Here is a 22,940-nt window from a genome sequence, read left to right as displayed (position 1 = left end):
CTAAAGGCTAATACAACCACCATGTCAGCCTGTTTTGCAAACAGATTCCTAAATCTAAACACCAGTGCGGTGTCATCACAACATAAAAAAAAGACACATGGCTCGAGAGCAGAAGAGACCTAACACACCACTAACAGGAACTACTTACACAGGAAGCCATTGCAACCGGTTAGCTGGCGAAGCCCACAGCGCCACCTGACCAGCGAGTGTGAATGTTCTGATGCAGACCTTGACATGGACTACACGCATACCATGATTGGAAATGTTTGCTTTCCGCAAGGCTTCGCAAATTGTTGCTATTGGTTCTTGTTGTAGGAAACAAGAGCGTGTTCACATTTGTAAAAAATGTAAACAATAGTAAAAAAAAAAAAGTACCGAGTTAAAAATCAGAGCACTCAAGACCTCTTTGTGTTATTTAAGGCTAAATATGACAGAACACAAGAGTGTGTTACTGAGGGCAAGTTAAGATACATTCATTTGAGTGTTGATGAGAAAAAAGTGACCCCCTCCCAAAATCATAATAAAATCAACGTATCGGTTATCTTCATATATGCTGTAATTACACACCTCCCTACACACTGAACAGAATTTAACTTGAGATATAAACAGTGACAAGAACTGTTATCTACAGATATCTACATGACGAGTCATGGAACCACAATTCTTTCGATCGGGGATGCTACACATTTCTGCAGACTGAAATCTTTCAGTTTTTGGATGTTTTTTTTTAATTTCCCCTCAATATCTGGGCTGTCAAAATAGTATATGTCCTTCAGTGAGTTTTTGCGTGGTTTGAAATAAAATCTGAAGGAAATCCGGTGAGTGTCGCTACAGATTTCTCAGCAAATCCAACACAAAGGCAGTTTTACGTGCAAGAAGTCAGTCCCAAATTTTTATGTTGAATAAAACTCCCTTTTGTATTGGCATGTGTGGGATCAATTTTAGCAGGACTATAATTTGTCAAATCACATCCCATTTTGATCAGTCTCGCCATAATTAAACTTTGTGTCCGTCGGCTCCTGTGTGAATATTCAGTGTCCCGTCACCTCTATGACATCATCATCTGAACTATCACCTCCATTCTCCGCACTCTGATACCTGTCAGGTTGGGTTAGAGCTGCTCCTAACAGGCTGGATGTTGGATTGCTGTAATGTGAGAGGAAGCCGGACGTATTCAAAGCCGAGTTTGCTGCGGGGAAGCCCGCCGACCCGGAGAGAAGAGGGCCGGGAAACATCCGGGGCTCGGGGAGCAACGACTGGCTGTAGTTCATAGGGAAGCCTGATGAAAGCAGGCCCGCCACATTGGGGCTCATCAAATATGGTGGCAGAGAACCCGACGGCAGTGAGGAAGTAGTCGCCGACGATGATGCAGACGGTATTGGAATGGTGTTGGAGGACGGGGAAAGGGCTGTGGGTAGAGCCGATGACGAGAGGGGAGGAAGTTGTCCGTTGCCCGGTGCGGAAGGGAACATGTTCTGTAGGTCGGCCAGTGTTTGTCCCGGCGTCTGAAGGAATGAGGACCCACTGCTTCCACCCATCAGAAGAGGGTGAGTCATATGCCCCAGGTTCCCCAACAGTGAGGAAGAGTTCAGACTCACTGGTGGAAAACTGAGCCCACTGGAATTCAAGGACAAGCCGGGAAAATGCGATGCGGCCGGAGTCCGTTTGGCCGTGGCGCCTTGACTTTCAGTGTGCTTGCGTTTCACCCCTTGCGTCTCAAAACTGGAACTCAGCAGGTCGTCGTCGAGCGGAGGCCGGAGATCTGGAATCAGGCTGCCTCCATCTCCCGTGGCAGCGACGGACACATCGGAGAGTTGGTTTCCCGCGCCGCCGGCGCTGTCGCTGGTGGATGCCGCGTAGTGGCTGAGCTCACGAAGAAGCTCGGCGTTCAAGGGGGACGAGGACTGCTGCTCCACGTCAACGTCGATGTCAGGTGAGTGCTGCAGTTGCTCCCCGGGGGATGCGCAGCCATTACTGAGTGGATGGATCACAGATCGCTGGCCATCTGCGGAAAGGAAGGACAAGCATTTTCCCAATGCTACATTTAGCAAAATAACAATCCCATCAGTAAACATGAAGAAAATGTGTTGCGGTCTGATCATTTATATTCTTCAGCAACTGGTGCAAAAAAACTCCACTCGCCTCCCTCTACTCAGAATAACAACAGGCAAAACCTGTTGTTTAATTACAACAATAAATCACGACGCGTGTGTACCTCTTGAAACAGTGGCGCCCCCGGCGAAAGGCCGACTGATTTTTCCAGATCTGACTGCAAAAATTCTTCCATCATTCGTCCTTATGTAAGTACCTGTAGCAAAATAAAAAAAACATCAGATGATGGACGCAGTACACGCATAACAAACACAGAATGAACATGATTGTTACATCCACCTTTCGATCCTCTGATCACATGGATGCTCTCGCCAGCGCGAATTCGAGCTTGGACATCTGTTGCGCTGTTGGTTCCCGGGATGAGAATGTCTGGAGATTTTTACACAGAACATGAAAATACATTTTGGAACTCGGGCCAGAATGATTACCAACACTACATATTGAATGTTAACCAATTGCTACGATGTATTTGACACAGTACCAGTTGTGGTGACAATGCGCTGAACGTAAACTCCGGCCTTCTGCAGGAAATTGACAGGTAAACTGCCAGGAGAGCTCGCTCCCGCCATGCCCATGACAACTTGGCGAGGCATCATGGGGATCGGGGTTGACTGGATGGGCCTCACGCTCGCTACTGGCTTGTCGTCAGGCCGGGCCATAGCACGCCTGGAAATAAGAACGTTGAAAAACGAATGCAGCCACGTTTGCGAGCTGCTCCATCAAATACGACAAAAGGCTGACTTGGAACTCACCAGCCGCGTTGACTGAAGGCCGGTAAGTTGGCGAGCGTGTGGTTGCTGTTTGGATAATAAGGCGCGTAGGAAGGACGAGAGTAGGGCACCGAGGCTCGCTTTTCATCCTCGTAGCTTTTTTTGGCCGCTCTCTTCTCCGCTTTGGTCAGTTTGGATTCCTTCCGGTCCACTAACAGAGATTCGTGTTGGAAAGGTTGCTGTCGCGACAAAAGGAGAGAAAGAGACTCTTCTAAATGTATCCGACAAACCGTCAGCTCAATCACACAACAGGACGGTCATCGTACTTTAGTGATGAAGTGCGGGTAAAGCTGACAGGCTGCATAAATGACCGGCTCTTGTTCCAAATTTCTCATATTGATCTTGTTAGCTTCAGGTTCCTCCTCAACAAAATGCAACAGTGACTCCACTTCCTTTCGAGTAAAGTTCAGCGTCGGGTTCAGGTCATCCACGACGCGGTCTGCGATGAACGGGCGTTTCAAGCATTGAACTCGGCCAGTGCGGGGAAAACGATTTCGATTGCTTACCGGACATGCCCTGTTTGGAGACCTGTCTATCGTAGATCTTCTTCTCCAAGGTAAAATCACAAACCAGGCGGTAAATGTAGCAAGGTTTCTTTTGACCGTAGCGGTACACCCGGCACACCGCCTGGGCGTCATGACACGGGTTCCAGGAGGCGTCGAACACAACGACGCGGTTCGCTCCAATCAGATTCACCCCCAGGCAACCCGCTCTGCCAGAAGGAGCACATTTGGGACAAAAAATCTTACAAAAGAGAAGTGACAAAAATGATGCAGGAAGAAGTGTGACACACACCTGGTAGACAGCAGGAAGAGGAACGATTTGGTATTCTCTGGGTCATTAAACAGATTAATTAGCCGCTCTCGTTCAGAGGAAGAAGTGCTCCCATCCAGTCCTACGCAAAGACATTATTTTGTTACATTCAAACAGCAGTTAATCTATTTTTTAATGATCAGTGCTCCTCCTAGTGTTGTACGCTGCTTCACCTTCAATTCATTGTGACTTGGAAGAACACAAAACTTACGATAATAATTGACATTGCGAACCCAGTTGGGGTTCTGAGACTCGGCGGCGTCTTGTGATGGAATGGGTCTCTTTGATAAGAAGTCCTCAATGACTGTCAGGGTGGACAAGCTTTGACTGGCAAGGCAGGAGGAGATATTAGACCAAGTGAATGAGCTTATTTGAGCAACAAATTCATTTCAAATCTTTACCTGAAGACCAAAATCTTGTCTCCTCTTCTGACGCTTTCATCGATCAAATGAAAGAGCAGCACCATTTTGGCAGAATTTTCCAGAAGTCCTATCTGGTAGTTTGACATGACTTCCTTTGCCTGTGACAGAAAGAAGAGCGTCTATAAATGACAACTGGGCGTTTTTCAAAGCAGTCGTGGCCAGAGCGAATGCTGATGAAAGTCACGTGGTACCCATTCATAAGTGATGACTTGATTGCTTCGATCCTGCGAGGGATTGAGCAGCGGCGGAACGTTACTGGCTTTGCTGTTGCCGGACTCCGACACTTTGCCTTTGGGACCGCCGGCAATGTCGTCGAGGTCCAGGTCTTGCTCGTTTGCCTGATTCTCTTTTTGTACAGCTTCATAAAGCACGTCTGGGTGATTCCAGATCTAGTGTGAAGATAGAAAAGAAGAGTTTTATTGATCAAAGTCACATGATGCAATCCTGCATGGGGAAAAAACGTTTGATTTGGAAGTCTTACCTTGCAGCATACGCAAAAGGCTTTAAGGGGGTTTAGACCAAGCCAACCATTATTTCCTGCCTCTCTGAAGCGAGTCATAAACTCGGTGTAAAGTGCTTTCTGTATGGGAGATAGCCGCACCAAGATCACGTGCTCCATTTTAATGGGAAGCTGGTCCTGCAGAACATCGTGGCCTCGCCTGTAAAGCCGGAAATGAAAAAAGACAATGAACGTGCGCGCTAGCAATTTTTCTTCCAAAAATAGACTGCCAAGGGAACCTGCTCACCTCTGGACAAAACCCTCCAGCAGGCTGTGCAGCACATGGCTACGGTACCGCATCAAGCGAACGTCTTGAGGCGTACTGTCCATACATTGCCCGTTCAGAATGGGCCGCTCAAACATGTTGCTGAACTCCTGCCGCGTGCCTAAGAAGTCCGGCCTGACAAAATCAACCATGCACCAGTATTCAATGAGATTATTCTGCAACGGATAACCAGTCAGAACCACTCTGCGCCTCGAACGGATATTCTTCAGAGCCTGTGACGTGCTGGCGTGGTAGTTCTTAATGCGATGGCCCTCGTCACAGATCACCACATCCGGACCGGGTCGTAGAATGGACTTTTCGATACCTAAATACAAATGGAATGTATTGATTTGCACTTGTATATGAAACATACATCGACGGAGTTCTGCCCACCTTTCATGAGTTCTTGTTGTCTATCTTCCTCATCTAGATCAATGATGACAGGCCCGACAGGCTTCTTTGATTTCCTTTTCTTGCCTGTGACAAAACTCTTCTTCATTGTGAGAAGGCGGTACATCTCGTAGCCCATTAGCAACACGCCTCCATTTTGGCTCCAGTCCTCCACCACCTTGGCCCGTGCCATGGTAGTTCTGTCGGACACACATGGACGATGACAAACAGAGCAAACATCGGGACGTGTCGTGGCGTGCTTACATACTTGTGCTCATCGTTTAGAATTTGAACTTTGAATGCACGTCCGAGAAACAAATTGGGGTCGGTGTCGGGGGAAAGCGCTTCCTGCGGTGGGAGCCACAGGTTGAACTCTGCCAGCCAGTTCTGAAGTGTGTTCACCTAGGATTTCGGCAACATGAGTTGAAGCTAAATAATTTTATGAAGGTAAAAAAAAAAAAAGAGCCAGAGTTACGCAGTCCCCACTGGAAATACTCACAGGAACAATTGCCAAAACGGTGTGAGCCTCGGTATTCCGCAGCAGGATGTCAATGAAGGAAATGACCTGCAATGTCTTGCCGAGCCCCATGCTGTGAGCGAGGATGCAACCAAAACCACTGCTGCTCTTGTAACGCTCCAGCGACTCAATCAAGTTATCATACAGAAACCTGATACCACCAATCTGGGGGAAAGATAAGTGGAAAAAATGTCACAGTGACACACTGGAGGAAATTCTTGGCATTACCTGGTGAGGTTTGACAGCCTTGGCCAGCTGCGGTGCGAGATAAATGTCCTTTTCCTCCGCGGGGTGGTTGATATTAACCATCACGCGGCCCTGGGCATCAGGCAAGTTCAGAGCGTCATTGATGTGCGCTCCGCTGCTCTCCTCTGTGCCGCCGGGGCTCTCGTCGTCCTCATCGCCCGACTCGCTGCTTATCTGCAAGGTGTCTTCGTCCCCGGAGCTCAGTTCAATTATATCTGCGCCGTCCATAAACAGAGCCATGAGTCAGTGTCATTAAAATATAATTATTTCATGAATTGTTTTTCCAAGTACTAGTCAATCTGAGGTGCGGTATTTATTTAGTAAAGTAACACACACATACCACATACATACGGCGCCAAGAACTACTATCTGATTTACCATCTCTAATAGCCAGCTCAGGGAGTTTTGGTTCCATGCTTTCATCTTCATCACCGCTGCTGTCCAAGCAGATCACATCCTGCTTGCCGAGAAGGGCGGGGACCAAGTGAGACACCTCCCCAAAAAAGGATGTTGGGCCCACTATTGGAATGATGGCATTTCAAAAAAAGAATTAGTTGAATTTAAGGACTCTGAAAAATGATAAACAGTGATGTGAAATAATCGTGAACCTAGTTGGGACTCTAATAAAGTTGGAGCAGGTGTAGGGAAGTCTTTCCTCTGTTGCTCCAGACGCTTCCGCCTCTCCATCTCTTCCTGTTGAGCAGCCTTGGTTCCAGCCTCAAGCTGGTCCTCCTTCAGTAGCTTTCTGTTGGAGTCAAACCATAACGTCAGCAATGGTTCGGTATTTCCAAATAGGTTAAGAATCGCTATAGTCATATACAGTTACTATGCTTCCACTTCTCAGTTAACTCCTCATCATTATATTTATAAAGGCACGCACCTGATATTTTTCCTCATGTGTGCAGGCTTTGTAGGCTTGGACCGTTTTGAAAGCTTGGAAGATTTGGTTACTTTAGAAGCTTTTTGTTTCTTTGATTTGCTGGAAGGTGTCTTGCTTTGACTCGATTTGCCAGGGCTGCCCGGAGGTTGACAGGGAGAGTTTGGTCTGGAGGGCGGCCTGGAGGACGGCTGGGATCCGGGCCGTGACTCCGAGGAAGGATCTCCAGAGGTAGCTGAGGTAGCACTAGCAGGTTTTTCTTTGAAGAGAACAGTATATCAGGATTATACCGATTGAGTCTGATTTAAGCGGCATCTGTTTTTGTGTGACGTGAATTGAGGACAAAATCAGCTAATTCAAACGGCCCATGAGATCTTGAGGAAAAGAAACACTCACCCAAACTGAGATCCTCATCATCGTCACAGTTTTCATCCTCCCCATCCTCGTCTTCTCCCTCGTCCTCCTCCTCCGTATCGCCATTGTCGTCCTCTTCATCATTTTCCTGGTAATCCTCTTCACTGTTAAGGCTACCCTCCAGGTCACTTTCTGAAATGGCCTCTTCAGACATGGCGTCTTACGGGGCTCTCAAAGTATTACCTGCACACCTTCATCAGGGGTCTTAAAACAAACAAAACATTTGAAAGAAAAGTTGATGCAACATACAACTGTGAAGAATCCAAGTCAGAATCGTTTTGTTGATGGATCTATGCCTCTTCAGATTTCAAAATAGAATATTTTACTAGACGTGTGAATTGGCATGATTATTTGACATTTGGTCGATACCTAAGTTACACACTTGAACCTTACTTTGATACCAGAACGTTTACATTTGTCGTTAAATTATTTTATTTAATCTCATTTTGTCCTGATCCCATTTGAATAAACGATGCACAATGAAATCGCTGGAAGATACAGCTACAGCAAACTATACGTCACAAGACAACTGAAGAACAACCATACTTGCTGCACTTAAATAATTCAACTCCAGTACAATTGTTTCCTGCCTCAAGCAGCAGACGAATACGCGTTATGAAACGACACGTAAATGCAAACCCCCCGCCCCCAACTATTCGTGTTTATTGAAGCAGTACAACAATCCAGCCTTATTTTGCAGAAACCCACATTTGCTCAACCAACGAGGCTCATTTGCCATTGTGACAATGAAAATGTGCTTGTGCTGTGTGTTACGCTGAGACAGATAACGTTAGTCGACAGCAACGCTTGCTAATATTCTCGGCTAGGCAGACGCGCTAACTATATAAATAATGACATATTTGATCAACTTACCGTGAGTGGAAATGCCGATGTTAATACGCACAGTGACCGATCAATTCACTTGCAGGCTAATTGTAAAAATAAAGCGATTGGATTTTTCTCATTTCCAATTTTCTCCCCCCAGTGTTACAGTGTAATCCTCCCTCCGAGTGTTCCATATAACAAAGTAGTGTTCCGCCGATGTTTGAAAAAAAGAAAGGTCTTCAGTAATTTGTGCTCACTATATTTCTTGAAGGAATCTTCTAATTTATTTCTGACTGCATATCTATCATTTTATTTTGGTCTTTTATTTCCATAAAAATTATCGGATTAGAATTGATTTTGTGTGACAATTCGTCGATTGTTGATGACGCAATTTGTAGGCGGCCGATTCTTGTCTTTTGTGTTTATCTTCAGCTTGTAGTTGTTTGGCGAATAGATCGACGCGATCAAGATCGCTCCCTCTTCGCCAATGGACGTGAACAATAAAACCGCTTAAATGGTAGCTTGCATCAAGTGCAAACGTAAACATGAACAAAGGGTGGCTGGAGCTCGAGAGCGACCCAGGTGAGTTATTTCAACAGATTCACAGCAATGTTACGATAGCGGCCGTTTAATATTTATTCAAGATGCTCATCTCCGATTGTATGATGCTACGGACACGACTATGCATCAGGCATATGCAGTTTGTGGTGTGCACTTGGTTTATTTAGCATGCGTTTAGGGAGCAATCGAGCTCCATCATCTTCCCTGTTATACGCAATATACAGTGATCTTTTTGTCTTTCTGTCATGAGTTATCAAACTCTGGGTTAATTGCATATTCCCCCCCATTATTAGGATTGTTCACTTTGCTAGTCGAAGATTTTGGTGAGTAGTTCAACCTTTATGTTGTCTTGAATTATATTAAAGACAGTACTGCAACAAACCCATCTCATTCTTTCCTCGAAAAAGGTGTTAATTAGGTGTTTCACGTTTCTTGCAGGTATTAAAGGTGTACAGGTCGAGGAAATATATGATCTTCAAAGCAAGTGTCAAAGGTATGTGTTCTGTAAGCAACGTGGGTTAATGAATTTGTACAATGAGAAAAAATTGCTCTACCTGAGACCCTCATGCAATGCTAAGATTCTATGCGGTGCATCACGAAAGTGTCACAAATGATCTAGTTTGGGTTTGAAATGTGTATCTGGTGAAAACAGTCCTGGAAACCTCTCAGACACGTAATATATCTCCTATATACCCATATTTAAAAGTTTGTCATCTTGAACATTTGAGGAATGCTTCATTTTCTTTTTCAGCCCAGTCTATGGCTTCATCTTTCTATTTAAGTGGATTGAGGAGCGCCGATCCCGGAGGAAAGTTAATACTTTGGTGGATGAAACCTCTGTCATTGATGAGGAGATAGTTAATGATATGTTCTTTGCACATCAGGTATCACAAAAGCAACATTTTGAATCTCATTAGCGAAATAACATGAATTCTCACTTCCTGTACTTTTTTTCTCTCTCTCACTTTAGCTGATACCAAATTCATGTGCCACTCATGCTTTGCTGAGTGTGCTTCTGAATTGCAGCGGTGTCGAGCTTGGCACCACCCTAAGTCGCATGAAAGCTTTCACAAAAGGTTTCAGCCCAGAGGTATGTCAGATTTATTTTTATTGATTTATTTTTTATTTAATTTATCTATTTTCAAACTGTCCCCCCCCCCCCCCCCCCCCCCCCCCCGGGACCACTTTAAATGGAAGAACTTTATTCATATGACATCCTCCCTTTTTTTTTCTTAAAAATGCAATTGACATGAAAGCATTTGAAAATACAATTATGCAACTTCTTGAATATCAATAATTAAATTATGGCATCGGAGTGTCATTTCATGTAAGTATGGGATTGAGAGAGTTAATTCATTCACTGTCATTGGCGGATATAGACGTCAAACATCCATTTTAATTGGGCTGGCAGGAAATGAGTTCATGTGCGCGACAGCTCGAAAATGTTCCAAAGAGAATCTGTGGCATAATAAGTGTGTTGGACAGCATGTGATTCCTCTTGCTAACATTACGTAGCAGTCTAAAATAGCATCTAATTTGCAGAGTAAAGGTTATGCCATCGGAAATGCCCCAGAGCTGGCCAGAGCACATAACAGCCATGCCCGGTAGGATATAATATTACACTTTGCAAATGATTTGGTCCGATGTTGTCATCTTTTTTTCTTGAGAACGGTTTTTCTCTCTCTCTCTCTCTGTTTCTATGGAGACCGGAGCCTCGGCACCTGCCAGAGAAACAGAATGGGATTAGCGCAGTGCGAACTATGGAGGCCTTCCACTTTGTGAGCTATGTCCCCATCAAAGATCGCCTCTTTGAGCTTGACGGGCTCAAGGCCTACCCTATTGACCACGGTAAGATTGCTTGTACCTATTGGAAGTTTAGCACTCGGAAGGTTGTAAAAAAGAATGTATATTGCTGTTTGCTGAACTCTTTAAGGCCCATGGGGAGAGGAGGAGGAATGGACGGATAAGGCTCGGCGGGTTATCATGGAGAGGATCGGCCTGGCTACTGCCGGGTGAGTGTTGAAAGCAGTCGATGCTAATAAGCGTCTCCTCAAGCTTCACTGCCAGCGCTTCTGCTCCTCTCGTTCTCAGCGAGCCATATCACGACATCCGCTTCAACTTGATGGCAGTGGTGCCGGATCGTAGGATGAAGTACGAGTCCAAACTGGAGGTGTTAAAGAAGAATCGACAGACGATTCTGGAAGGTCTACAGAAGGTAGGAAATAGATTTTTTTGCACACTTTCTCCTTTTGGACCTTATCAAAAGCATTTTATATGTAAGAAAATAATGAATTTTGTTGTGTCTGCAGATGATCCGACTTACCCAACCTGAACTTGTCCACGACAAGAAGCAGCAGGACTCTTCCGCACTTGACAGCAGCACCAATTCAATCAAGAAAGAAGCAGAAGTGAAGCTAATAACATCGCAAGGGGTTGATCAAGCTTCTCCTGGTGCCTATTCTTTGAAATAGTTTTTTTTAGACACCAAAAGGAGGAATTTTAAATACAATACTATCTCCTTTATAGATTCTGTTGATGAGTCAAGAGGGAAATCAAAAGCTGCCCCCATTTCTTCAGGAAACACTAAGGCCACAGGAAAAGCACACGGAGGAGGCTCACAGCAAGTCGTCAATCCAATCGTTCAACGCTTGCCCGCCTTCCTCGACAATCACAATTACGCCAAGTCACCGATGCAGGTGAGGGGCGGAGGGTGGTTGTCCAATGCGCTTAAATCTTTAATGCATACTCACCTTTTACAAATATGGAACAACAGTTCTGTATGATTAGGAACCAACAAATGGCATGCAGTTATGAATCTGAATGCCAGATCAAGTATTTGTAAAATGATAAATACTGCCACCTATAGGACAATGTCAGCCAATGTTGGGAACGTTTTTTTTTTTCTTTTAAAAGCATCTGTCATGCGTTGAAAGCACTTCAGCTGCACTTCAGCTGCTGCAAGCCATAAAATGCGGATGCTTTGATTGACAGGAAGAGGAGGATCTCGCTGCCGGCGTCGGACGTTCTCGAGTGCTGGGACCCGTACGAGCAGCATACTCCGAGGATGAAGATGACTATGAGGATGAGGAGGAAGTCACGGAATCTGCTGGAGCATCAACAAGGTTAGTTTCCTCCTGATTGATCCTTCCTCTTCTTTGACTCTTTGCTTTACAGATGTCCCATTTCACTTTTTTTAACCGTTCTCCTTTTAAGGTTCAGGCGAAAGGCAAGTCTGCGATCACGAACAGCAAGGGTCGTAACCGGAATGGAGAGCCAGATCGCTCTCGGTGTGTTGGCTGAGAAACTGAAGAAGGAGGCCCAAAAAAAAGAATCCCTCAACACACCGCTCTCCGTGCGCACCGAAGGCCGCACCGGCGGCATTTGCATCACGTCGACTTCGCAGCCCTCACCCACACCCAGCAACGAGAGCACCGACACGGCCTCGGAGATTGGCAGCGCCTTCAACTCGCCTCTTCGCTCACCCGCACGCTCGCAAGCCGCCACACGTCCGTCTAGTCCCGTAGCATCCCATCTGTCACGCGTGCTGTTCGGAGAAGACGAGTTGCTCCGACTAGACTCCCGACATAATCGTGCTGTAAGAGAACTGGGTCCGTCTGTCAGTATGGCCTTGCTACATCTACTGGAGGATGGAGTCATCTATTCTCTTCCACCATCTGGTTAGTATTCATGTACTTTCGATATCACGTCAGCTTTACTTTTATACTATACAGTATGAACTTGCATGGAAAAAAAAAACACACGGCCATTTATTCTCGTCTCTCTTCTCCTCAATTGTTCAACGTTACATAGTCCATATTTTTTCTATAGATGTGGCTTTAGATGCAGTTAAGCCGCCTTGCAGTCCTGAGAAGATAAAGGACAAAGATCAAGTTGAGAAGGAGACGACAGATGAAAAGGACAAGGGACCATCTGTGGAGGTGAAAAAAGAGGAAGAGGAGGAAAACAAAGATGGCGAAGATGTGAAACCTAGCAAGGAAAAGCTCGACGCCCCCGAGCCTGCCGCTGACAGCAAGCCCCCGGGGGATAAGTACTCACCCAAAGTAAGTCCAAAAATGAGCATTTCTGCTGTGCGTTTCGAGCGCAGTAACATAACAAAGACACCATTCTGTCAATTGCAGGAGTTGCTTGCACTGCTCAAGTGCGTGGAGGCAGACATTGCCAATTATGAAGTCTCTCTAAAGGAGGAAGTGGAGAAAAGAAAGAAATACAAAGTGGGTTTAATATACTCACAACCGCTTGAGTGTCATTTGGCTGGCAGTCCGTATTGGCTTTTCATTCAAATGTTTGTCTTCTTCTATGCAGATTGACGATCAGAGGAGGACGCATAATTATGATGAATTCATTTGCACCTTTATATCAATGCTGGCCCAAGAAGGTAAATATCGTCCTCTCGTTCGTCCGATTCCATCCATGTGAATGTTACTACACTAACTTGCCTCACATATCCAAAAATACGCGCACTAATGAGCATTTGAAAATAATTTGCATCCTAAAAAAAACAACACGAGTCCTATCGTGGCCTTCTGCTGTATAATTTCACTTTAAATTGGTTGATCTCTGCAGGGATGCTCGCCAGCCTGGTTGAGCAGAACATTTCGGTGCGTCGTCGACAGGGAGTGAGCATCGGCCGCCTGCACAAACAGAGGAAGCCCGATCGCAGGAAACGCTCCCGACCTTATAAGGCCAAGCGCCAGTAATGTCAAGCTGTAAGAATCAATCGCAATTATCATGGTAAAACAGAAATCGCCACCCTCGTGAACTTCATCATGTTGTCAAGTTCATTGTGGCGTTTTAGTCCCTGTTTCATAATCTTCATGAAACTGAGCTAATTATTTGCTCAGTTTTTTTTAAACAATGTGAGTATAAATGCAAGACTTTTTTAGTGATAATGTAAACTGACATTTACCATTTGTACATATGAAAGCAAAGAAAAGGAATTTAGTGAACTTGAATGCTCTTTTTGGTCTCACAAAGTTTTTGGACACAACTTCTCCAGACTCATGATCATAGTCTGATTTTTTTTTTCTCCCAAATGTAAAATATTCAATGTCTATACATCATGAAATTGCTTCTTCTAGATAAAAAAAAATGCAATCCTTTATGGATATTTTTAATTAATAAGATATTTTGGGGAAACATTTTCAACTTGCAATATTGTTATTTTTCTGTAAAAAGTCAATAATATCCTGTCATTTTTTTAACCTAAAAGATATCTCAGAATGAAGTAAGAATGTGCATATTTGTATGTGTGTGTCTTGTGCATATTTATATGTAACTCTGAGCAGCAGGAACTCCCTGAGCTCAAGTGTTATTACCGTTGTGGGTGCCATTTCATACTGAAATAAAGTCAATTCAAACCGTCTGTTGTTTTCGTATTTCTTTTTTTCTCGGTTTTCTAAAGAGTCTACGTTTTATTTATTTTTAAATAATGCATGCAGATCAAATGCTTTAAAGCACAGGTGTGAAACTCAAGGTCTGGCTAATTTAAGTAATTCATCTACTTGTTGTTTCTTGTATCAAAATGGTCAATTCTCTTCCTTTACAATAATGTTGGCATTATCATTATTTCTCAACAAACGTTTTCTTGACTTATAATTTGAAAACAAATTATACATCAAGTCGTTTATAATTTATAGTAGATGATTTAAAAGTCATATAACGGCCCTGTGAGGGAAACAATAACTATAATGCAGCCTGTGAAATAGTTCTCGATTTAAAGAATGAAAAAGCAGATCATGCGTAAAGAGGCAGTCTGACTCGAGGAGGTCTCGGTGGATTCCGATCATGTGCCACGAAGAGCTCAAGAGCTATTTGCGTGTGGCCTAAAATAAGCCAGTCTCGCGAACGCGCACGTACTAGGCACTCACGTTCCCACCCATTGCGTCAGCGCGCTCCCGCGCCCTGTCCGCCAGCGCGCGTGCTCCGTGCGGGATGCTGAATTGTAGGCGATGATGGCGGAAGGGGAGCACCGCTGACTTTTATACGAGTTCTTCCCGCGGCCGAAGAACCGTCTACGACATCGTTTCTCTCCCTCCGAACCTTTGCCGACACGATGGGGAACGAGGCGAGCATGGAAGGAGAGGGACAGGCGGGACAAGGCGGCCCATGCACCGTTCCTGCTGCGGGTGCTCCGGCTTCCATTTCAGCACCAGCCGACTCTGGACAGCTCACCAAGCCGAGCAATGGAGCGCCTGCCGGAGGAAGTGGCACTGGACCCGGCCCGGGAATTAACAGGTAGCCGATCGAGCTAAAAAAGTGTGGTCAGATGACAAGGGAGGTTACGCGGCGAGTGGCTTGCGTGGACTGGAGCTGTAGCACCGAGCGACTGCGTGTGGAGATAGACTTGAATGGGTGCTTAATTATTTATTTCAATAACCTTGTCAACTCAATTCGCCACCCACCCTGACATGAAATTTGCTGTCTTTTCGTCCGCCCCCCCAAACAACCTGCTTATTAGCCATCGCTAACGTGTTAGCATACAGGCTCTTTCGACTTGAACATCAGTACAACGTAAAACAGTTCGGCGTTCATACGGGCATTTCTACGCCCCTTTCCACGGCGCCTGTCCTCGGGCTTCGCTATCGAATCATGAATGAATGAGCCACATTTGTGCAGGTGATTTCCGCAACGATGTGACGCAATTTCGAGTAAAAGTGAGCGTTCACTTTCCTTCATTTCCCCCGTACATACGTCGGCAACATTTCCATAAAATGTCAAAGTCATTCCGAGAACTCTACCTCGCCTGCTGAGGCAACGTCTGGATCGTTGTGTCACTGCTGTGTAAGATGACAAATGTACAAGTCTGACAGCATCATTGTTGAGCATGCCAAGGCTGCTTAATCTATCAACTCACACTCTAAATTATTCTGCATCCACTGGGAATTGTTTACCACCAATGCGCAGGAATAATGGTTTTATGTGAAATATGTCTGCACAGTAGTCCTTAAAATCAATTATTGTTTGCGTTTAATCATGCATAGCGTTCTAGTTTGTGTGGGTGTGTCAGAGAGATAACCCTTGCTTATATAATCTGATGTAACACATATCAACAAGACGGGAATGAAACACTCGCATCTCATCCCCTGGTTTTTCATAGCTCGTAATAGCTTGATTGGTGTCAAGTGAGGTGTAACATTATCTCATGGGGGGCAGAGAAAGGCGGATATATATCTTGAATGGTTTTTGGAGCTCTGCATTTATGTGTTGATTTGGAAAAAGGCCGCTTTAAGGGCCGCTACGCACCAGGCGAAAGGGCCGAATGCGACTGAACTGTGGCGCTGTAGGCTACAGTGTGCTGCTTTGTGTGATTACTTTTTATGAGTGGCCAACTGCCAGCTACTAGTTTTGCTGTAATTAGGATTTTTTTTCACGCGGCGGCCCAATGATGAAAACAAACATAACTTGGATTGTGTTGTGAGTGTGAATGGTTGTGATTGGCCAGTCCTGGTTGGACCTAACCTCTTCTAAATCACCTGGGATTATTATTATTTTTAATATCAAATGTAAGTAAAGCAATGTTATATTTTACAAACAATTATGGATGTGATCTTATTTCAAGGCAGCTCATATTTAATTGAAGTCACGCAATGAAAGCACTGTCCCGAAGCCAAATGTTAGTCACAACTCAAAGAAATAATGCAAAAGCAGTTATTATTTATGACAATATGAGGACACACAATAGATATATCAAGAAGATTATGTAACACCTTCCAAACCAGTTTATGGAAGGCAGTTTTAATTTTGCTCTTTAAACACATTCTTCCTAATGCGCATGATAATTTTAGATTGCAGATGGCCCTGCTCGTATCATTACAGAAAATGTTTGTCCAAGTTTGAGTTTTGCCCAACTGTCCACTGCCAAATGTCACTATTTTGACGAAACCGTGCTGATACAAATCGTGTGAGCAGACGCGACGGCGCGCTAACAATCGTCTCAGTGATGCCGGTGCATTCCCAATAAAAAAACAACAACAACATGATGTAACATGATATAATTAAAAAACAGCCAGAACTATATTTCAAAGTCTTGTTCAATTTCAAATTGCTCAGGACTTGTGTCATAATAGTTCCGGGACTGATATATTTCAAATCCAAACTGTAAGCTACAACCTTTCTAGTAAGCTTGGAGGATTCCAGTAAATAAGAACATCTTGAAAAAATATACATTTAAAAAATTGCTTGCCATGCTCTGATTAAAAGCGGAGCTCCACTAATGGTTGGAACCTCAAAGTGCCCTTTATAATGTCCATCTGATGGCAGCCTGTAATTTTTTTTTTTTTCACCCTTTTAAAGTAAAATAATGGTTCTTTCCTTGCACCTTTGCCACATAATACAGTATGTGGGAGTGAACATATAAATTTGATACTGGTAGAATAATTGTAATGTACTTTTGTAACCAAAAAATGCATTCGTCTTTCATCAAACTATTTTGAGTCTTTTGAGTGGGTCCGATGGGCGTTTGACTCACTGCGGGTTGGTGGCTTGGCTCGCAGCACTTTACCAAGCGACTTGTAAATGCATTGTCAATGTACAATGTTGTGTGACATATACAAAAAATGCACCGTCACCTTAGCGAGACAAAGAAGGTTCACTCCGCTTGCAGACAAGAGCACAATTCATTAACGACCCCCCATTACAAGAGTGGCGGTTTTCAAACCTCTCAGTAAGCACTTTGCTATGAAGCAATTTGTCAAACCATAGACATAAAACTATAGACATAAAATGAGATGTTTTCCTATGTGGATTCCCATTTGCTGATGGATGAAGGAACGCTTATCACCGCTTCCTATTATATCGTATTTCATTTTTACTGGTCAAGTGTCTTTGTAATCCACTCATTTTGCCAAAACCAAATATGTGAACATATAAAATGTAGACATCATTCTCCCCTCATAATATCTGTCTTGATCTTCTTTTATCCCGTCCAGTTGTAGCTCGGAGCAGATATATTAGTAATGGTTACCCTGTCAGTGTGAAATGTAACAGAGCAGTGATGGTTTGCAAAAAGTTGTGCAGCGACCCAAGTCGCTCAGTGACAGTGACTCACAGTGGCTAACGCTCTATTTTAATTCCTTTATTCCTGCCTTTATCTCCACTCTACTCAGACCACGGAGCCTCAACTGATACTGAGAATGTCTTTGAAGATGACGGCCATGACAATATCATATCTAAGTTGTTATGACAAGCAAATTCCTCCATACTTGTTTGAGAATACCGTAAAAAGCCCAAAGGCCAGACTGACAAAGTCAACAAACATTTTCTTTTATGTCGTACTGAAGTACGGGGACAGGTTGAAAGAGTTCAAGCGAGATGCAGAAAACCTGTTGAGGTAGTCGTGATGAAATGAGTTTCCATTATCATGTTGCATAATGAAGCTTCTCCCGATTTGTTTCGATTTATTTTCTGTAAATTGCCAGACAAAATGATGTTTATTGTAGACGCCACAATTCATTCTGCTGTGACCATTATGAGTTACATCAATAAAGACGAGTGAGCCCATTCCTGAAGCTCCTTTTCCGCAAATTACTGTCAAAATAAGCGGCGCGGTTGTCGTAAACAAGTGCTGATTGGAAGTGAACGCAATAAATGCAGCTTGCTACAAGTGTGCGCGTGTCAATTTATGGGCTGTGAGTTTTAAAATGGAATAGTACGAGTGTAGAAGCAATTTGTCAAAAGTAATTGTCCGAAAAACAGCAAGGATTTATTCTTTCCACCCATTACTCCATCTTGCACTTGTCATTTTTCCCTCGTAATTTAAAACGGTTGCTATGGTGATGATTTGCAGTGACTTATTAAGCCCCGCCTCTTGCCTAAAATGAACTGGGGTAGGCTCTGGCTCACATGTATGTTCTCTTTCAGGCCACCTGCGTCAGACCAGGGGCCAAAATCCGGAGTCCACATCAGTCATGGGACAGGGGACAGACTAGCCTCCCATGACACCCCACAGTCTGCCTCATCCTACGGGGAGCAGGGTCACATGTCCAGGAAGAGCCTCCACGTGGACGTGGGCAGCGGCCGGACTGGGAGATCTCCTTCGGTATCCCCGGACCGAGGCAGCGTCCCTACCTCTCCTTATTCTGTGCCTCAAATAGCACCCATGCCCAGCAGCAAGCTGTGCCCCGTCTGTAAGACGGCCGACCTGACTGGCACTGGTGACGACAGGCCAAGCTTCAACACGTGCACACTGTGCCGCTCCACCGTGTGCAACCAGTGTGGCTTCAACCCCAACCCTCACCTCACTGAGGTAAGAACTACAACTTCATCATACCCAGCCATCTGGATAGTCATAAAAAAAAGTCGATTTTCCAAACTGAATTTGAGTGAGTATGAAGCTAATTTCTTGGATTCTAGTAAAAATGGTCGCCTCAGTTCTGGGAAATAAGACACAGAAGGCATATTGAGGATTTCCAGCATACGTCCACAAAAATCATAATGCAAGAAAAAGTTTCTCTTGACAATTAGAATCTTCCGTTGACATACTAAAATCTACTCACCACCAATCATATGTCTAAGGTTACTAAAAATAATGTACTGTACGTAACCCTTGGGAATGCTAGCGCTATCCTTCTTGAGAGACACTAATGAGCGTCCAAATGATGCCCTGAGCTTTGACCAAATAAAACTTTTTTTTATAGCCTCACTGAACAGTTCCTCATTGAAATGCATCTTGAGCGTCATTCCTGTCAACAGGTAGAGGACAAAGACTTTCGCCTTCATCCGAAAATAAATCACTCGGCTAATTTGAATTAGACTATGCTCCACTGTGACTCCAAGTCAAGTTTGGCTGTGTCATCTGTCTCAAAGTTTTACATCATCCCCAATGATTCATGCTGAACATTACAGCCAAGATCCGCCGTCACTTAAGTTGACCTGAAGGCTTCTAGAGCAGTTGCAGGTTGAATAAATATGTACTTGATGTGAAGTGTGAAAGGTTGCCTTTGCAAACCATAGATTTACTGTAAACAATTGTTATGACGTAATACGCGAGTGTACGGCTTTGCAAGATTGTGATTACAAAGGTCTGAGGATATATTTGTTTGCATCGGAATTTTCGGGATGATTCATATAGATCTGAAATTGTTCACGCATTGCTTTTGCAGGTGACAAATGTCAAAACCTCGGTGAAGGTTGATTGCACTTGGTGTAGTAAGTGTAGGGGTTGGCGTTGTGCGAGAAATGGGCGAGGGAGACAGTAAAGAATAGCTCATGGCAGGCAGAGGAGGAGAACGTGGCAGCGTGGAGGACTGCGGAGGTGGATGTTATGCCACAGCCTTAGTGAGCTTGTCAGATGCCGAGAGAGCAACACAGAGTGAAAGCGGCCTTCCTCTGGAGATCTGAAGATTAACAGTAGCGCTCTAACCTACTGTACTTAGAATGGATTTGACTTTTCCCTCACTGAAACATATCTTAGTAGCTTTAATCTCTGTTGATGAAATTGGCCACTGGATCAGAAAGAAAATACTGAAAAAACAGAAAACAGTCCATTCATCCATTATTTTTACTCCAATGACTTTTGTGGTCTCCCTAAATATTTGTGTGACAAGTTAGACCAAGATTGTTGCCGCTATTATATATGCTTTGAAATTCAAACAAATCAGAAATCAACTAATCTTAGAACAAATTGGGTCAAAAGTTTTTTGCAGTCATGTACAGATATTTACTCGACATGCTTTAGATTACAGAGACACTATGTGCCAATCTGTCCGGTAGAGGATTTCCCTTTCAATTTGCCGATTATAGTGCCGGTAACCAAGGGGACATTCCATATTTTGGATTTTTTATATCCCCATCTCATGATTAAAAAATAAATCAGTTTCTTTTGTATTCATCATGTCACACCATTCTTGTGAATAAGGAAGAAATAAAATAATCCGATCTAGAGATTTCTACTGGCACTTTGGGGTTTGTTAGTCACAGCATCAATGATGTGTCTGCAGACGCAATTGCCGATAATGACGACGTATTACGTAGATAGCATCAAGGTGTAGGTATGAGTCATAGCTATATTTACAGTAAAGCGCGTTTGCACGCACCGGGGAAGATGATGCTTTCGGAGTAAGAGGGACTTGGTCATTATTTCAGATGGGATGTATGATCGAGAGCCAAGACGAAACGAGATGGAAAGAGAAAAAAAAACAATAGAAAACCAAAGCTCAGCGAGATAAAGTAGCGCAGAAGGTCCCTAATGACAAAGTTCCCCTCACTATAAGACAGGAGAACGTGCTTCATAATTGGACCACTTTCTAATAATAGTCTTTACCTCGCAATGGTGGCTCGGTTCCAAGGTGGAAAGATGTGGATGGAAAAAGGTGACCATGCAGTTATGAGTTTAGAATGTGTCTGTTTGAAGGCTGTCTTGGAACTGCTTCTAGGTCTTTTTTTGGAGAGTGGAAAAAAAAAAAGCTTGCTATGACGAATCCACAGGAAGCATTTCAGAAATGTTATTTAATTAAGTGTGTTGTGCCTCAGGGTAGTTGAGCAAATAATTTCCTCAAATTCATTAAAATGTCGAACTTCACGCCTCTCCAGTTCGCAATGAGAACCTGTGAAGAAATGATGTGCCGTAATGTTGAGTTTCACATCTAATCAATTGTTTTTTTTTCCATGTGTGGCAAATAGCATATCATACATTTGAATATGAAATGATAATTATGAGTTTGATTATTCGTCCCAAATGTTTTTTAGCTAGCCATTCTAATTTACTGAGAATTATTTCATGGCAAGTGAGAAAAGAAACTTCAAAGTAAATATTTACATAATTTATGACCATCCCGTCCATGTTATGTCTTAAATTTGCCTATAATGTCAAGCTGCAGCTTGAAGTGGACAAACAGTGGGAACTGGGTCAAGAATCCATCTGAGACTCTTCAGTCTGAATTTTGCATATACTGAAATATGTTGCAAGGAGAAGTGCTTGGAAATATATCTGGGACACTGGTTTAATTATTATCTCCTAACTCACTGTATTTTAGGTTTCTTCATGGTATAATTACTGCCAGGTTAGATACGGCTCTCAAAGAAGAAATTTAAAAAAATGATGTATTCTTTGCATATTTTTTGCAGAGTTCGACATTTTTGACTTAGCCTTCCAATTAGAATGACACACAATGAATTAAGAAGTTGCGAGATTTTTTTTTTTCCAAAATGGGAATTACTCAATATTACACACAGAGGACAAAATTAATCTCATAAACCGACGCCGCTCACAGGACCCCAGCATAATTCCGAGTCATTTCATTCTTACACATTGACCGTGCCTATTTTCACACATAAATCAAGACTGTTTAGTTCACCAGCAAAGTAGAGATTAACACAGTCGGAGATTGAAGGAGCATCAGGAAGAACGTGTTTTGGGCTAATTTGAGCAGGATGAATGGGTTGTTGAATCAGTATTCAAACTGCATTGTGATCTCAAAGAGGGACCTTCTTCACATTTGAGTCTGTTTCAGTTTGTTATCCAATTAGCTACCTTGAGCAAGTATGAGTCGTAATGAGTCTGAATGAGTCAAAAACGTCGACATAAATATTAGTCAGAAATAATTCCAAACCCTCAAACATTAACAACAGCAAACCACCTATGACAACAGTATTTTATTTTATTTTGTTTTGTATAAATAGTTTTTGAAGATCCAATAGATTGATGCTATGGGAGAAGTAGCATCTTGAAATATTTATACATTCTTTTTAAAGGAAAAATTGATGTCATTTTTAATTCTTGCTATCTGATTATGGCTAAATATTCTGCATTTTGACATTAGTTTTTTTTTTATGATGAATTAAGGAACTGTTTTCTAGTTTTCAGATCTTACCAAAAAAAAAAATAAAGTCAAAAGGCAGACCGTAGGAGAGAAGGGACAGTGAAGGAGGACAGAGAGCTGTTATGTGCAGAGTGCTGTTTTTTTTTCTCTGATGGAGATCAGATTTCATAAAGATCCACATGATTGCCTCATAACAAGGGGGACGCGGAGAGAAATGAAAGAGAGAGATGAGGCGGAAAGGAAGCCAGAGCCACAATGAAAGTGATAAATAGTTCCTTGCTGTCCCTGTAGCGGCATTCTTTGTTTTTCCGCTTTGTTTTTTTCCACCCCGCAATAAGCTTAACTTATTTGATTATCCCAACAACTGTAATTTGGAGAAGGAAAATACAGACCATGGCAAATGACAGAAAGAGGATTTGTGAATATCTGATTGGATAATATTTTGTTGCTC

At 43.4% G+C, this 22,940-nt stretch overlaps 3 protein-coding genes across 6 annotated transcripts in view; 2 read left to right on the top strand and 1 right to left on the bottom strand.

Annotated features, from left to right (window-relative positions):
* Nucleotides 1-30: 30 nt before the first annotated feature.
* rad54l2 (RAD54 like 2) lies at nt 31-8,348 on the bottom strand. The gene is made up of 22 exons (XM_037251542.1): nt 8,199-8,348; nt 7,308-7,530; nt 6,915-7,170; nt 6,643-6,779; nt 6,413-6,553; nt 6,017-6,249; nt 5,771-5,953; nt 5,540-5,673; nt 5,275-5,471; nt 4,864-5,206; nt 4,599-4,776; nt 4,309-4,506; nt 4,097-4,215; nt 3,907-4,022; nt 3,678-3,777; nt 3,389-3,594; nt 3,149-3,321; nt 2,865-3,061; nt 2,594-2,778; nt 2,392-2,481; nt 2,216-2,308; nt 31-2,005 (listed from the first exon to the last, which is right to left on the bottom strand). The coding sequence occupies exons 2-22, from the start codon at nt 7,477-7,479 to the stop codon at nt 1,032-1,034; spliced, it is 4,425 nt and encodes a 1,474-aa protein (XP_037107437.1). The 5' UTR covers nt 7,480-7,530; nt 8,199-8,348; the 3' UTR covers nt 31-1,031.
* A 193-nt stretch (nt 8,349-8,541) lies between these two features.
* bap1 (BRCA1 associated protein-1 (ubiquitin carboxy-terminal hydrolase)) lies at nt 8,542-14,094 on the top strand. The gene is made up of 17 exons (XM_037252172.1): nt 8,542-8,732; nt 9,005-9,034; nt 9,150-9,204; nt 9,463-9,595; nt 9,682-9,801; nt 10,254-10,315; nt 10,417-10,559; nt 10,645-10,723; nt 10,803-10,926; nt 11,021-11,162; nt 11,238-11,407; nt 11,703-11,833; nt 11,925-12,388; nt 12,540-12,772; nt 12,851-12,943; nt 13,035-13,107; nt 13,296-14,094. Exons 1-17 carry the CDS (start codon nt 8,696-8,698, stop codon nt 13,427-13,429), a joined length of 2,223 nt encoding a protein of 740 aa, XP_037108067.1. The 5' UTR covers nt 8,542-8,695; the 3' UTR covers nt 13,430-14,094.
* A 561-nt stretch (nt 14,095-14,655) lies between these two features.
* Nucleotides 14,656-22,940, top strand: part of bsnb (bassoon (presynaptic cytomatrix protein) b) — a 39,420-nt gene continuing 31,135 nt past the window's right edge. For all 4 annotated transcript variants that reach the window (XM_037251376.1, XM_037251375.1, XM_037251374.1 and 1 more), the window contains exons 1-2: nt 14,656-14,966; nt 18,591-18,975. In XM_037251376.1, the coding sequence (XP_037107271.1) occupies nt 14,785-14,966; nt 18,591-18,975 (567 nt within the window). In that variant the 5' untranslated portion in view covers nt 14,656-14,784. The remainder of the gene's footprint in view (nt 14,967-18,590; nt 18,976-22,940) is intronic.

The sequence above is a fragment of the Syngnathus acus genome, chromosome 5, assembly GCF_901709675.1.
Source record: "Syngnathus acus chromosome 5, fSynAcu1.2, whole genome shotgun sequence".
In the NCBI taxonomy this organism is placed as follows: Eukaryota; Metazoa; Chordata; class Actinopteri; order Syngnathiformes; family Syngnathidae; genus Syngnathus; species Syngnathus acus.
The sequence above is the reverse complement of the archived record's forward strand: the minus strand, read 5'-3'. Positions and strand labels throughout refer to the sequence as shown.